The 15,578-nt window shown below is 50.4% G+C and overlaps 1 protein-coding gene across 11 annotated transcripts in view; it reads left to right on the top strand.

Annotated features, from left to right (window-relative positions):
* The window catches only part of PLA2G6 (phospholipase A2 group VI), a 60,643-nt gene continuing 45,065 nt past the window's right edge, over window positions 1-15,578 (top strand). For 4 of the 11 annotated variants that reach the window (XR_011255335.1, XR_011255337.1, XR_011255336.1 and 1 more), the window contains exons 1-2: window positions 5,568-5,928; window positions 11,957-12,210. Coding sequence is in view for 6 of the 11 variants with exons in the window: in XM_069581624.1 (XP_069437725.1) it covers window positions 5,848-5,928; window positions 11,957-12,210 (335 nt within the window). In the remaining 5 variants the exon portion in view is untranslated. Of the gene's footprint in view, window positions 76-5,567; window positions 5,929-11,822; window positions 12,211-15,578 lie in introns of those variants that run through there. The other 7 variants (XR_011255339.1, XM_069581629.1, XM_069581625.1 and 4 more) reach the window with 3 other exon arrangements.

Genomic DNA, 15,578 nt, shown 5'->3' with positions numbered 1-15,578 from the left:
TGGCCGGGTTGTCACGTGGCCTGGGCCCGTCTGTTTGCGGAAGTGGAAGGAAGCCGAAGTGCTGAGTCAGCCGAGGTGAGTGACGGCGCTGGGAAGGCGGGGCCAGGGAGGGGGGGCCCTTTCCCAAACCTCCTCTACGCCCCAGACTCCTTGGGCTCCATCGGGACAGTCCTTAGAGCCCCCCGCTTTGTTCACCGATTCTGAGGCCTGTCCTCCATTAACCATGATTGTCCCCTTAGTGCCTCCAGCTTCCATCCTTTGATGCCCGACCGTCCCCAACTCCCATCCTGTGACTGGGTACCCCCTCTCAGTGCGTCTTCCCTGTGCTTCTGTCCTCTATCCCTCACTTCCTGCCTGAATCAACCCCTTCCCTTCCTCCCTCAACTCTCAGTGTCTCTTAGTGCTCCCAGTTTTCAGCTTGGTTCCCATTCACTGTCCCCAGTTTCCTTCCTGTGCCTTTCTAAGTGCTCTGATCTGTCCGCCTCGGTGTGTTCCTACCCGATTCCCCACTTCACCTCTCTTCTGTATCTGTCTCTCCCTGTGCTCCATCATGCAGCCCCCTTTCTGACCTCCTGCTGTTCCCTGCTTATTGTCTCGTGTGTGCCTCCAGACTTCATCCCTGCCTGCTTTCCCCGCATGCTCCCTCCTTTCCCCTAGCCTGTTACCCCAGAGTTCTCCCTATCCCCCAAACCTGTGCCCACCGGTGACTTGGAAGCTGGTGACGGAAAGTGTGTGACCTTTGTGACCATGTGACTGCAACAGGCAGGCCAGTGGGTGTGGAACAGGGATCTGTGCCTTTTTTTTTTAATGGACTACTCACATGACCCTGAAAACAAATACCTTCCCTTCCTCTAAACTTCTGTCTTTCCCTCACCTGCCCTCTTACCCAGCCAACAGGATGTCAGGCAGGTTTGGTTTGGCAACACAGATGCTCCACCCTGGGGCCGAATGCAGTGTTTTTGTTATTGTCCCTGCCTTAAAAATTTCCTGGAGTTTGTAGGCTGTTTCCTGTCTGAGTCTCAGTTGCCTCATCTGTGACAGGGAATTGTATTTCTTGCCCTCCTAAACCTGCCATAAGGTTCAAAATTTGAGAAAATGTAGAAGGCAAAGCTTTGTAAACAGCATGGCCCTGTACAAATGCATGGGTTTGCTGTTGTGTCATCAGCAGAAAAGGGGAAGGGATGGAATGAAAAATCAAGGAGGGAAAGACAAGTCTTTCATTTAGCATTTGGCAGGTTTATTGACCATCTGCCATGAGTCAGGCTCTTTCACTGTTTATTCATTCATTCCTCAGTTATTTGACAAGTATTAGTGGACTGTGTACTATGTTCTAGGCTACCTTCTAGCCAATGTTATTCCCATTTAACATAATAAGGAAGACTGGGCAATTGAGCTGCCTGATTCACACTGATTGATGTGGTTGGAGCTGAAGTCTGAATATAGTACTTTATATAACACCAGAGTCGGGGTGATTGCTCTGCTCTGAAAGGGTCCCTACTGTTGTCTCAGTGCCCAGGGCACTTTTTCTCCCTTCTGTGGGCTGCTTTCTTGTTAAATGATAGTAACCTCCAAAGGGAATTTCCTTCTCAGCAGAATGACATCACCAAGAGATAGAGGAAAGGGGAATTTAAATGCTGTGTGTGTGTTTACACATATCTACTGGGCGTGTGTAGGGAGAAAGGGGGAGCTGTGGTGAAGGGGAGACATTGTGTTATGAGCTTCACTTTTTTTTTTTAATTTGTATTGGAGTATAGTTGATTTTTGGGCTTCCCAGATGGCACTAGTGGTAAAGAACCCGCCAGTGCAGGAGACACAAGAAACGTGGGTTTGATCCCTGGTCAAGAAGATCCCCTGGGGGGAGAACATGGCAACCCACTCCAGTATTTCTTCCTGGAGAATCCCATGGCCAAAGGAGCCTGGTGGGCTACAGTCCCTAGGGTCACAAAGAGTCCGATACGACTGAAGTGACTTAGCATGCATGCATGCGTAGTTGATTAAAATGTTGTGTTAGTTTCAAGTGTAAAGCAGAGTGAATCAGTTATAAATATATATATATATATCTCCAGTCTTTTTTAAGAGTATTGAATAGAGTTCCCTCTGCTATGCAGTAGGTCCTTATCAGTTGTCTATTTTATATATAGTAGTGTGTTTATGTCAATCTCAATCTCCCAGTTTATCCCTCCCCTCCCCTTAACAGTGGTAACTGTAAGTTTGTTTTCTACATCTGTGATTCTACCTCTGTCTTGTAAATAAGTTTCTTTGTACCGCCCTTTTTAAACAATTGTACATATAAATGATATCATATGACATTTGTCTTTCTCTGCCTAACTTACTTAGTATACAGTCTCTAGGTCCATCCGTCTTGCTGCAAATGGCTTTACTTTGTTCTTTTTTATGGTGGAGTAATACTATTCCATTGTATATATATGTACCATATCATCTTTTTCCACTCCTTTGTTGATGGACATTTAGGTTGCTTCCATGACCTGGCTATTGTAAATAGTGCTGCAGTGAACATTGGGATGCGTGTATCTTTTTGAATTATGTAGCTTTCTCCAGTTATGTGTCTAGGAGTGGGATTGCTGATCATATTAGTTCTGTTTTTAGTTTTCTAAGGAAACACCATACTGTTCTCCATAGTGGCTGCACCAGTTTACACTCCAGTCGACAATGTGGGACTTTTCTACATACATTTATTGTTTGTAGATTTTTTTGATGGTAGCCATTCTGAATGGTGTGAGATGGTACCTCATTGTTGTTTTGATTTGCATCTAGTGATGTTGAGACGAGCTTCGCTTTGGAGAGTGTGACTTCTGGGAGAGCATTTTAATTGTTCTATGCCTTAAATGTTCTCTTCCCTGTTTTTGTCCATTCTCATTTTTTTTGCTGATCTCATTCAGTGACATAGCTTTAAGTACTGTTTCTACTCTGACTCCAACTCCCAATTTATATCTCTAGCCCAGTACAGACATTTCCCCTAAATGATTGACACATACATAGTTGCTCTGTCAGCGTCTTAAACTTAGGCCTTTCAAGTATTTAGTATTAAGCTTCAGCTGTCCATCCCCTCCCTGGTAGCTCAGTCGGTAAAGAATCTGCCTGCAGTTCAATCCCCGGGTTCACTCCCCAGGTTGGGAAGATCCCCTGGAGAAGGAAATGGTAACCCACTCCAGTATTCTTGCCTGGAAAATCCCATTGACAGAGGAGCCTGGCAGGCTGGGGTAATATCTGGCAATAGTCAGATATGACTTAGCAACTAAACCACCACCACCATCCATTCCCTTCAGGCTTTCCTGGTGGGGCTCAGTGGTAAATAATCTACCTGCCAATGCAGGAGACACAGGTTTGATCCCTGGGTCAGGAAGATCTGGAGAAGGAATGGCAACTCTTTCAGGTATTTTTGCCTGGGAAATCCCATGGACAGAGGAGCCTGGCGGGCTACAGTCCATAAGGTTGCAAGAGTGACATGACTGAGCGACTGAACGACAACAATCCATACCTTTCATCCCGTCCCTCACCCTCCACCAAAATCTGTCCCTATCATGCACTTTCCGTCTTTGGGAAATGGCAGTATTCTTTCAGTTGCTCTGCCTAAAACTGTAAGACTATCCTTGATGCCTCTCTGCCCCCCACATCCAGCCAGAATTAATGTCACTCCTTAGCTCCAAGCCCTGTAACAGCTTCTCCTTTCACTGTACCTGCCTGGCCATCTGTCACCTCTTTGACCTTACTGGCCTCCTTGCTATTCCTGGAACTCACCAGGCATAGTCCAGCCCCAGGGCCTTTGCACATGCTCTTCCCTCTGCCTGGAACACTCTTCACCTATATATCCATATGACTTTTGCTCCCATTTCTTTTAAGTCTTTATTCACAGTCAAGTTCTTGGTGAGGATTGGTTCACCCTATCTAAAGTTTTAACCCCCACCTGGATGCGTCCTATCTTCCTTCGCTCATTTATTTTTCTTCTTGGCATCTAATCAGTATTCTGAATTCAGTATGTCTATATTTTGCCTGTTTATCTTCTTCATTATGTTGTTTTTCTGTTGCTAAGTCATGTCTGACTCTTTGCGACGCCTGCAGAGGACTGCAGCACACCAGGCCTCCCTGTCCATCACAATCTCTTGGAGTTTGCTCAAACTTATGTCAGTGATGCATCCAACCATCTCAACCTCTGTTGCCCCCCTCTCCTCTCTAAACAGAAGTTCTCAGAAGGCAGGGATTGTGTCTGTTTTGTTCACTAGTGTGTTCTTGGCAGTTGTAACAATGCCTGCCACAGAATAGGTCCTCAGTAAATATAGGCAGAGTGAATCGTAAGAGGGGTCACCCTGTACCACGCCACCAGCCCAAAGACCTCCTGAGGTCCTGGGGGTTTCTGGTGCCGGGAGCTCCAGCAGCAGCTCTGGGCAGTTTGCTTCTAGCTGTTTGCTGTCCAGCTAAACAGATTGGATGAAGATACCTTTTCCATTCTGGAAAGGCAGTTTTGCTTTGGGTCTTATGAATGGTAGCGCACTGTTCCATGAGGACCTCAGCTTTTGGCGCACAGGGCTCTGTGCATCAAACCTCGCTCAGCCGTGTTCTATTCAGGCTTTCTCCTGAAGGCAGCTCTAGGACTACGAGCTGGGGCTGTGGATTCCAAAGAATTAGGTTCAGATTTTGGAAAATTACATCACCTCCTTGCCTCAGCTTGCTGTGTGTGACCTGGGGAGAAGCATACCTTCTCTTATGAGTGTTTTGAGGAATGCTCGTTATCTCAAAACTTGGTGGGGTGTCTGGTACTCAGCACTGGATGAAAGGGTGGGTGCTGGGTGCAAGGTGAGGGGAGCCAGCCCTCCGCTATTCCTTGATGGCTTATGGAAGAGTCTGGAGTGAGCTGGAGTCAGGGGGAACATTTGGAGGGAATTTTTAAAAATATATATTTATTTATTTGATTGCGTCAGGTCTTAGTTGCAGCGGGATCTTTCTTTGCAGTGCCTGGGCTCTCTAGGGTGGTGCTCTGAGGCATGTGGGATCTTAAGTTAGTCCCTGACCAGGGTTTGAACCCACATCCCTTCTGTTGGAAGGTGGATTCTTCACACTGGACTGCCTGGGATGTCCTTGGAGGGACATTTTGTTTGGAGGCGGCCTTGGAGGTCCAGAGGCTCTGGTGGGAGGTGGCAATGACATTTGATCTGATGCCTGTCTTCATCCCATCTTTCCTCGTGTGCTAGCTGAGTGCTTGTGCGCTGCGTGGGGGCCCTGAGTCCGAGGAAGAAGGCATGAGTCCAGCCACCAGGCAGCACCTCCCATTTCCTTTCCCTGGGCCTTGTTACCCAGTATGGCCAGACAGGGATCCTGATGGCACTACCCCTGTCTCATGGGTGTTTGTGAGCTCCGAGGCAGCTAACAGACGTGAAAAGCCCCTGCCAGCCATAAAGTGAGGTGATCCCGTGAGAGTACATGCCGTGGGCTGGCGTGCGGTGGTGCACTCGTGCGCTGGGAGGCGCAGATGGTGAGTGCTGCAGGAAGGAAGTTCATGGGGGTCAGGACAGGCGGGGTGCTCTGATCCGACCCTGCGTCCTCCTACCATCCAGCCAGAGCAGGGCGTTGGGGTGACATCGGCCACACAGGAGGCTGTCCTGTGCCAGTTGTCCCAATCACGGGACATCCTGTCATAAGCAGCCAGGGCTCGCAAAGCCCGATTTCCAACTCGAGCAGTTCCACGTGTGCTTCCGGAAGCCCCCATGTGGCCAGTCCCGTGAGGTCAGCTTCCTGGCCGGGGCGCCTCGGGGCTCCTGGCACGCACCTCCCAGACCGCTGCCCTGCTTCTCTGGTCCAGCAGCAAGCTTGACGCATTTCCTTGCTTGGAGTATGAATGAGCTCAGCTTCAAACACCGAATTTTCCAGATGCAAGCCCAGCAGATGCCCCATCAAGGTTCCCCTGGTGCCAGGGTGAGCTTCTGAAGGTTTTTGTGGTCAGAATGGGCGAGAGGTGGGGTGCGTGGTCTTTTACCACTGTGCGGGGAGAAGAGAGGATGGAGGGGTGCCACAGAGGGACTGGGTCCCCCACCCCACCCCCAACCTCCAAGTGGTTCATTCATTTCTTCTCATTCATCCACCAAACATTCATGAAATGCCGACTGTGAGGCAGGAACAGTATGCTAGGTGCTTGGATAAACCAATTTAAAGGAGGAGATGGCCCCCCAGCCCGCAGATTCTCTATCACCATCTCAGGAGAAGTGGTCACTGGGCATGCACTGGGTGGGGTAGGGCGCGGGGGAAGGTACCCAGGGCTGGGAGGAAGGGAGGCGCCAGGTGTGTTTCTTAGAGGAGGTGGCAGGTAAAGTGAGTCTTGAAGGTCAAGAGGGATTTATTTACTTGTCTGACAGCCCTGTCTTGAAAGCAGGCTCTGGGGCAGGGGAAGATGGTGGGGAGGGCAGTTCGGGGGGGGGTTGGGGATGTGGGTGGTAGGTTGAGATGAGGGGGTGCACATGGGTCCCCCACACACAGACTGGCAGCTGCTCCCCAGCCCAGTGCCCGTCCCTGCAGCCGTACCGGAAGGAACCAGGGCTCTGGGGTCAGAGGTGGTGGGGACGGGAAGAAAGAGACAGAAATGAGGCCGGCCTGTTGCGATCGGGCCAGGATGTGGCCCCGGGTGTTCCATTTCCTCTCTTCCACCTCGTGATGACAGTGGCCACTGTTTGTGTGCCCACGGTGGCCGGCGTCCCACTTTCCCTCCGCTGTGTCATTTCATCCTCACGCCTACCCTGGAAGACTGGAGGAGGGCCAAGTCTGTCCTTTGTGGGGCCAGGCTGCTGTCAGTGTGTGTAGGGGGACACCCTTGCCACCGACCCTGGGACCCTGAGGACGGGGGCTCTCCTTGGGGGTGGGGCATCTTCCCTCCGTTCAGCTTGACCTCCACGGTGACTCTCCTCCTTAACCCAGGTGGGCCCTGACTGCTGGGTGCTCCTAACTCCCCCACTCCCTTCTCACCAGAAGTGAGCCCCACTCCTGGCGCTCGGCCTGCCTTCTGGGAAGCTATGCAGCTGCTCTAAGCCAGGCCTGACCCCCACATTCCCTCCGTCTCCCCAGACGCAGGCCCCAGGGGCTCTGCCTATACTCCTACTTTCTTTAAAAAATAGACTCTTTTTTTTTTTTTTTTCCATTTGGAGAAAAGGCGGGGGAGATTGTCCGTAAGCCTAATACTCTCATCTGCCCTTAGTATTTGGTATGTTTTCTATCAATTTTGTTTGTTTGTTCTGCGTAATTTTTACTCAGTGAAGTTGTATCTTAACACACTTTCTCTGGGCTGAGTCTTGTGTTACGGTTGACTGTCTAGAAGTGAAAAGACCCAGTACTTGCCCTTAAGAAACTCAGTCTCCAGAGCCTGTCCAACTGGGCTTCCCTCCTCCACCTACTAGCTGTGTGACCTTGGGCCTTTACCTCGCTGTCTCTTGCTTGTCTCATGTGTAGAATGAGGATAACAGTGGTAGCAATTTCACAGGTGCTGGTGCAGATGAAAATGATTAATATATGCCGAGGTCCTGGAACGGGGCCAGAGGACAGAAAGAGGCACACATGTGCTTGATGTGGTTTGTGTTATGAAGTGTTCCAGCTAGAAACGGAGACAAAAGATATCCTAGATAGACGAAGCAATGCAGACAGGTGAGATGGTGTGAAACATTGTTTTCTGGAATCGTGTGCAGTTTGGAGCCGACAGCGGGGACCGACAGGGACAGGCTGCAGGGGGAGGCAGGGGCTTCGCAGGTCGAGCTTGCAGCCCTGAAGAGCACAGTGGGGTGGACTGAGCCTATGACAACAACACGTGCTTTTCCTGAGTTGTTATGACCTTCACAGTGGCAGCTTTTACTGACCACATGGTGTCTCTAGGGTAAACGTGTCGTAATTTACAGTTCCCCTAATGCTGGATACTGAAGTTGCTTCCATTTTGTGTCAAAACAAAACTTATTATGATGCACTTTGATGCGTGTGCTGTGTGCTACGTTTTGGGGATTCTTTTTTTGGAATCCAGTCCCCTTGGCTGTCCTTAGTGTCCCGCTCCGCTCCCCTGGCTGTAGGTGCCCCAGCTCCTCTGTCCTTTCAACTCCCAAGTGTGGAAGAAAGAAGGATCCTGACATAGGATAGGTCTAAGCATTCTCACAAGGTGCTCATTTAATCCTCACAACATAGGAGAGGGGAGTGTTGTCCTTGGGTTAAAGGAGAAGAAACTGACTCACAGTCTGCTCACACATCTTAAAAGGAAAGACGTTACAAAACTTTACAGTCTTTTCAAAGCTCTTTAATCATGTTCTGTAAGCCTCAGTTTCCTTATCTGTAAAAGAAGGGTGATGGAACTAAAGAGGGCTAGTGCTGAATATTTACTACCTGCCAGGTTCTGTGTTAAGACCGGGAGCTGACTGTGGCTCAGATCATGAACTCCTTATTGCCAAATTCAGACTTAAGTTGAAGAAAGTAGGGAAAACCACTAGACCATTCAGGTATGAGCTAAATCAAATCCCTTATGATTATGCAGTGGAAGTGACAAATAGATTCAAAGGATTAGATCTGACAGACAGAGTGCCTGAAGAACTATGGACGAAGGTGTGTAACATTGTACAGGAGACAGTGATCAGAACCAACCCCAAGAAAAAAATACAAAAAGGCAAAATGGCTGTCTGGGGACCCCTTACAAATAGCTGAGAAAAGAAGAGAAGCGAAAGGCAAAGGAGAAAAGGAAAGATATATCCATCTGAATTCAGAGTTCCAAACAATAACAAGGAGAGATGAGAAAGCCTTCCTAAGTGATCAGTGCAAAGAGATAAAAGAAAACAATAGAATGGAAAAGACTAGAGATCTCTTTAAGAAAATTAGAGATACCAAGGGAACATTTCATGCAAAGATGGGCATAATAAAGGACTGAAATAGTAAGGACCTAACAGAAGTTGAAGACATTAAGAAGAGGTGGCAAGACTATGTAGAAGAACTATACAAAAAAGATTTTAATGACCTAGAAAACCATGATGATGTGGTCACTCACCTAGAGCCAGACATCCTGGAGTGCGAAGTCAAGTGGGTCTAAGAAAGCATCACTATAAACAAAGCTAGAGAAGGGGATGGAATTCCAGCTGAGCTATTTCAAATCCTAAAAGATGATGCTGTGAAAGTGCTGCCCTTAATATGCTAGCAAATTTGAAAAACTCAGCAGTGGCCACAGGACTGGAAAAGGTCAGTTTTCATTCCAATTCCAAAGAAAGTCAATGCCAAAGAATGTTCAAAGTACTGCACAATTGCACTCATCTCACATGCTAGCAAAGTAATGCTCACAATTCTTCAAGTGAGGCTTCAGTGGTACGTGAACTGAGAATTGAGATGTTCAAGCTGGTTTTAGAAAAGGCAGAGGAACCAGAGATCAAATTGTCAACATCTGTTGGGTCATCAAAAAGCAAGAGAGTTCCAGAAAAACATCTATTTCTGCTTCATTGACTATGCTAAAGCCTCTGACTGTGTGGATTACAACAAACTGGAAAATTCTCAAGGAGATGGGAATACCAGACCACCTGACCTGCAATCCTGAGAAGTCTGTATACAGGTCAAGAAGAGACAGTTAAAATCTGACATGGAACAAAGGACAGGTTCCAAACTGGGAAAGGAGTACATCTAGGCTGAATATTGTCACCCTGCTTATTTAACTTATATGCAGAGTACATCATGAGAAATGCTGGGCTGGATGAAGCACAAGCTGGAATCTAGAGTGCAGAGAGAAATATCAATAACCTCAGATATGCAGGTGACACCACCCTATGGCAGAAAGTGAAGAGGAACTAAAGAGCCTCTTGATGAAAGTGAAAGAGGAGAATGAAAAAGCTGGCTTAAAACTCAACATTCAAAATATGAAGATCATGGCATCTGGTCCTATCAGTTCAGTTCAATCGCTCAGTTGTGTCCGACTCTTTGCGACCCCATGAATCGCAGCACGCCAGGCCTCCCTGTCCATCACCAAGCAAATAGATGGGGAAACAATAGAAACTGTGACAGACTTTATTTTCTTGGGCTCCAAAATCTCTGCAGATGGTGACTGCAGCCATGAAATTAAAAGACGCTTACTTCTTGGAAGAAAAGCTATGACAAACCTAGACAGCATATTAAAAAGTAGAGACATTTCGCTGCCAACAAAGGTCTATGTAGTCAAAGCTATGGTTTCTTCAGTAGTCATATATGGATGTGAGAGTTAGATCATAAAGAAAGCTGAGTGCTGAAGAACTGATGCTTTTGATCTGTGGTGTTGGAGAAGACTCTTGAGAGTCCCTTGGACTGCAAGGAGATCCTAAAGGAAATCAGTCCTGAATATTCATTGGAAGGACTGATGCCGAAGCTGAAGCTCCAATACTTTGGCCACCTGATGTGAAGAACTGACTCACTGGAAAAGACCCTGATGCTGAGAAAGATTGGAGGTGGGAGGAGAAGGGGATGGCAGAGGATGAGATGGTTGGATGGCATCAGTGACTCAATGGACATGAGTTTGAGCAAGCTCTGGTGGACAGGGAAGCCTGGTGTGCTGCAGTCCATGGGGTCCCAAAGAGTTGGACACAACTGAGTAACTGAACTGAGGTTCTATTATTAGGCACTGTTGTGGTCCACATGTTGTGGTTGAGGAAACTGACTTAGAGAGGGTGAGTAACGTACCCAGGGTCGGTGGTGAGGACAGGATTTGAATGCAGCTTTGCTCCAGAGTTGCACTCTGTGCCTGGGCCATCTGCCTCATATAGTTTGTGAGAATTAAATAAGACCACTAAGTGCTTACTTAGCTCAGGGCCTACTACCTCTTCAGTGCTTAGTGTCTCCTGATGTGGTGATTATTATTGACCCGGCCTCCCTTTTTTGATGATTCTTTGTAGGCCTCTTACTCTTCCTTTCATGCCTGCGGTTGGTCCTCCGTCTGCACGTAGACCAGAGTGTCCACTCTTCTCCAAGACTCCCACACTATGTCCTACATCTCACCCGCCCTTTTGCTAGGTGGCATCCTAGTACAGAGGCAGAGGGCGGCCTCCAGCCAGTTGCCACCCAGATTTGGTGGCACTGCCTGAGGAGGGTAGGGTGTTTTTTCTGGGAACTAAAATCTAATTCTGTCATCCAAACTGAGACCAATTTCCATGCCAGACAGTTGGGACCCTATGAGTATGAAACAAAATTTCCACCCAAACCTGTGTCACTGTTTCTGCGTCTTATGGTCACGCGCATTTCTGAGGAGCGTGCTTTGGTGTTCTCTCAGAACTCCAAGGGAAGCCTGAGATAGCAGACACGGAAGGTTTTATTTCTTATTTTATTTTCTGGCTGCACCTCGTGGCATGTGGGATCTTAACTACCCTGACCAGGGATCAAACCTGTGTCCCCTGAAGCGGAAGTGCTTAGTCTTAACCACCAGACTGGCAGGGAAGTCCCCACCGAAGATCTGAGATATATGGCCCCGATGGAGTGTGAGGTGACTCTGGTCCCCTTGTGGCATCCAGTAGAGAGGTGACACTGGTTTTGTTTGTGGACTTGAAATGAGCCATGCCGAGCTCTTTGAGTTCCCAAAAGTGGATTCCATACTTTGCAGAGTGAGAACCGCCCCGCCCCCCTTTGCACAGGGAAGTGTTGCTTGTCATGTGTGTTCATGTCTGCCGCCTTCTCTGATCGTGGCCGCCCCGCACCGCAGATGAGGAAACTGAGTCTCTGTTGGGGAAACTGGGTCGGGGGCAGGACAGCACTATTCGCTTGTGCACAGTGGCAGCTCTGGAACTTTCCATCAGCCTCCCTTCCGTCCCACTCAGTGCTGTTTCTCTTTCTTTCCCCCACCTTCTTTCCAGGTCCCTCCAGGCCCAGATCCAGGGGACAGCGCTGGTGGGGAGCCAGCGGGGTGCCCATGCAGGAAGCTGCCACGCGTGGTGAGGTGGGCATGGGAGACCGCGCCCGGCTGACCCAAGACTCCGTTTTCTTCCAGACTGAGGGGGAAGGTGGTGGGGCCACCCCACCGGCCCCCCAGAGGATGCAGTTCTTCGGCCGCCTGGTCAACACCCTCAGCAGCGTCACCAACTTGTTCGTGAACCCATTCCGGGTGAAGGAGGTGGCCGTTGAGGACTACCATTCGCGCCGCCGGGTCCGAGAGGAAGGGCAGCTGATTCTGTTCCAGAACTCTTCCAACCGCACGTGGGACTGCATCCTGGTCAACCCCAGGAACCCTCAGAGCGGATTCCGGTGGGTAATGGTCAGTCGCCCCCTCCCCCACCCCCACTTTGCTCCGTTAACTCCTCCCAGGTCTCAGCCTGGAGGTCCCCTGACCCACAGCAGCTTCTTCCAGTCACCATCTGAGGGGTCTGTGATGGGTGGGGTGGCCGCTCTTAGAAAGGAGGGAGGGACTTCCTGGCCTGGATAACTTCCAGCCCATCAGGGTCCTGGCAGCAGGGACTGGAGCTGGACGACTGTTTTCCTGCCCTGAGGCTTGACCCACGTGGATGGAGGGAGGGAGGAAGGATGAGGAAGTGGAGAAAGTCACATCGGGAAAGGTCCAGGGATCGCCGGTAGTCCTGGGTCGTTAAGGCATGACTGTGCTTGTAGGGGCTGGTTGGCCGAGGTTTGTTGGGGGCAGCCTGGAAGGGGTGGACACCTGTGCTTCTCAGGGCATGCTGGGCCCCCTCTGTGGGCTAGAGGAAAGGGTAGGAAGCCAGGACAGGGCTGAGGGAACCGAGCAGATGCAGAGCCAGTTGAGAAAAGGGGACAGGAGAGGCCAAGGACCCAGAAGGCAAGGAACTTGGGGGAGCTCGGCAGACTAGCATTGAGTTGGGCTGGTGCTGATGGCCCTTCTTCATTGGTTTCACCTGGCAAGTTGTCTTGTGATCCAGGGAGTGAGCTGGGAGGTGGGAAGTGGAGGTTAGAGGGTGGAATGCTGGAGCTGGGGTCCCGAAGAGCTGCGGAAATGGGGATGCCAAGGCCTGGGAGTGACCGGGAGTGAGGGCTGCAGCGAGGGCCTGCTGTGCCTGACCCTAGGCTTCTCACTGGGGGTCGTCATTGCGTGGCGGTGGGGGTCCACCCCACTGCTCTGAACACCCTGCACTTTGTGGAGAGCAGGCTCGGGGTACTGGACTTCCTCTTCAGGGGGTCAAGGTTCTGTCTTTTAAGTCTCCTCCTTTCCTTGCTGGAGGGCTTTCAATGATGGCCAAAGTACTTAAATGTGTGGGATGCGGCTGTCAAGGCCCTGCGTCCAGGTGGAGGTGCTCCTATTCTATAGCTGCAGAGCTCCGGGATGGGACAGGGGGTTGGGGTCTTCTACATGAATCCTCAGGTTTTATTTCCAAAGGCCTGGGAGTCCTGCAGCATCCCTATGGACGGACAGCTGGATGCTGGCTGGTATAGATGCAGCTCTGATAGTTTTGCATTATATTAGTGTGTGTGAGGCACTGGTCTGACTCTCAGCTCCCTTCACCTTCATGGCCGTCCCCTGAGGCAGGGCTGTCACTGACCCCTCCTTACAGAGGAGGAAACACAGCTCGGAGAATTTCAGTAACTTGATGAAGTCACAAAGCCGCTGGAAAGCAGAGCCGGGCTTCAGACCCAGTCATTCTAGCTCGAGGACCTCTTCCTTTTCATCCAGGCAGGCCCCTTTGCAGTGGGATGAGCTGCGGGGGTCAGTGTCCAGCTCCCCCCGGGCCCATCCTGGGCCCCCAGCCTGGCATATGGGCCAGGCGTCTGGCTCTTCTGGGGTAAGCCCTGCGGCGGTCACCTGTAGCACTGCCGTGTACATTGTGATAACGTCCATGCTTCTCTTCCTGGTGTGAGTTAATCATTCGCTGCTGACATTGACTTGTGACATATGGTCCTTGATGAGCCCCGCCAGCCTCCCACTGGTATCTCAGCAGAAGCAGGGCTGCACTTCCCTGGAATCCTGGGAGGAATGAGCAAAGCGCATGTGACACGTGAGCTTCTCTTCTCAAAAGGGGACTGAGTTTTTTTCTTTCTAATTATTTATTTGGCTGCACTGTGTCTTAGTTGCGGCATGTGAACTCTTGATTGCTACATGTAGGATCTAGTTCCCTGACCAGGGATCGAACCCAGAGTCCCTGAACTGGGAGCATGACGTCTTAGCCACTGGACCACCAGGGAAGGGGGTTGACTTCCCCCTAGGGGTTGGCCCCTAGGGGTTGACTTTTGAGGCCCTTTGTGCTGGGACTTTGCCTGGACACACACCCTGGGGTTTACCCATTCACTGTCAATTCAGCCCATACCCTGTCTCCACCGAGGCCAGGTCAGTAGCCAGGAGAGGTGGAGTAGGACCTGCATTCAGTGGACTGAGTGTCCTAACAGGCTCATGTGAGACTCGTTCCCTGCACAGACCTCACCTCTCTACTTTCTCTTTGCCCTGGCTTTTCTCTTTGCCCTGGTGCTCTCCCCATACTCCTTGGCCCACAACTCTCGGGCACCTGCTGTGTGAGCCTGTGCTTACCCTTCTCTTCTCCCTCACCACTGCCTGAATTTCTGTCTGCCCCTCTTGTTTTAGATTGCCCATCTGTCTCCCCCACCAGCCCACAGACTCCGGAAGGACAGGGCCTGGGTCTGAGTCATTTCTGTTAGCGCTCAGCTAGTATCCAGTACTTGGCAGGTGTTTAAACCCTGGGGCTCTGTCCTCGGAGGTCTGCTGAACTACAGCCATCCGTATGAAACTTTGCAGTCTGTCTCTGAATGAAGGTTACAATAAGAACAACATTTAACACTGTTACCATCTCAGAAGAGGTGATGCAAAGTGTGCGTGGCTTCAGTGTACCTACCGTCTACCTTTCCCTGGTTTCTGTATATACGCCTTGAAGAAAGAAATGGCAACCCACTCCAGGATTCTTGCCTGGAGAATCCCATGGCCAGAGGAGCCTGGCGGGCTACAGTCCGTGGGGTTGCAAGGAGTTGAACATGACTGAACACCTACACAGCAGTCAACTTTGGTTGGATGGATGGACCAGCCCATGACCACTGAAGGTCAAATTGTACATGCAGGAGAGATGGGAAAGGCTTCTCTGGGGTGCTTGGGTTAGAGCTGGCCCATGCGGGTGAGGAAGATTTCAACAGAAGGCCTAAGAGCGCATCAGAGCAAAGTCACCGAGGGAGGAAGAAGGGAGAGAGTTAGAAACCCTCTAACCCAATGGTTCTTGGCCATTTTTCAGTCCAGGACCCCCTTGAGAATCTCAGGGTTCCCTGTTCCCCTGCTAAATGCATGTCCATGCATTTGCCTGCCATTTCCTGAATCCCAGGCCCTCTGGATAAGGGGCCCTCTTATCCACAGGCCGCTTCCACCAAAGCAGAGGCTTCCCCACGCTGATGCCAGGGTGCTTTAGTCTGCAGGCTCAGTTCTAGAAGAGAGAAAAGACACTGCCCCATGGGTGTGCCAGATCCTCCCCTTTTCTCCAGATCTTTCTTTCACCTCCTTGTTCTAACCTGGACCTGACTCCACCTGAGGGCACTGCTTCTCTGCAGGCCTCCCAAGAGTTTTCCCTCCCAGGTTCCCTCCCACTGGGTCTGGAGGTGGGGTCGCGTGCTCTTCGCCCCTCAGTCGTGAAGTGCACCGCATCCTAGGCTAACAT

This window comes from Ovis canadensis, chromosome 3 (genome assembly GCF_042477335.2).
Source record: "Ovis canadensis isolate MfBH-ARS-UI-01 breed Bighorn chromosome 3, ARS-UI_OviCan_v2, whole genome shotgun sequence".
Classification (NCBI taxonomy): domain Eukaryota; kingdom Metazoa; phylum Chordata; class Mammalia; order Artiodactyla; family Bovidae; genus Ovis; species Ovis canadensis.
The sequence above is the reverse complement of the archived record's forward strand: the minus strand, read 5'-3'. Positions and strand labels throughout refer to the sequence as shown.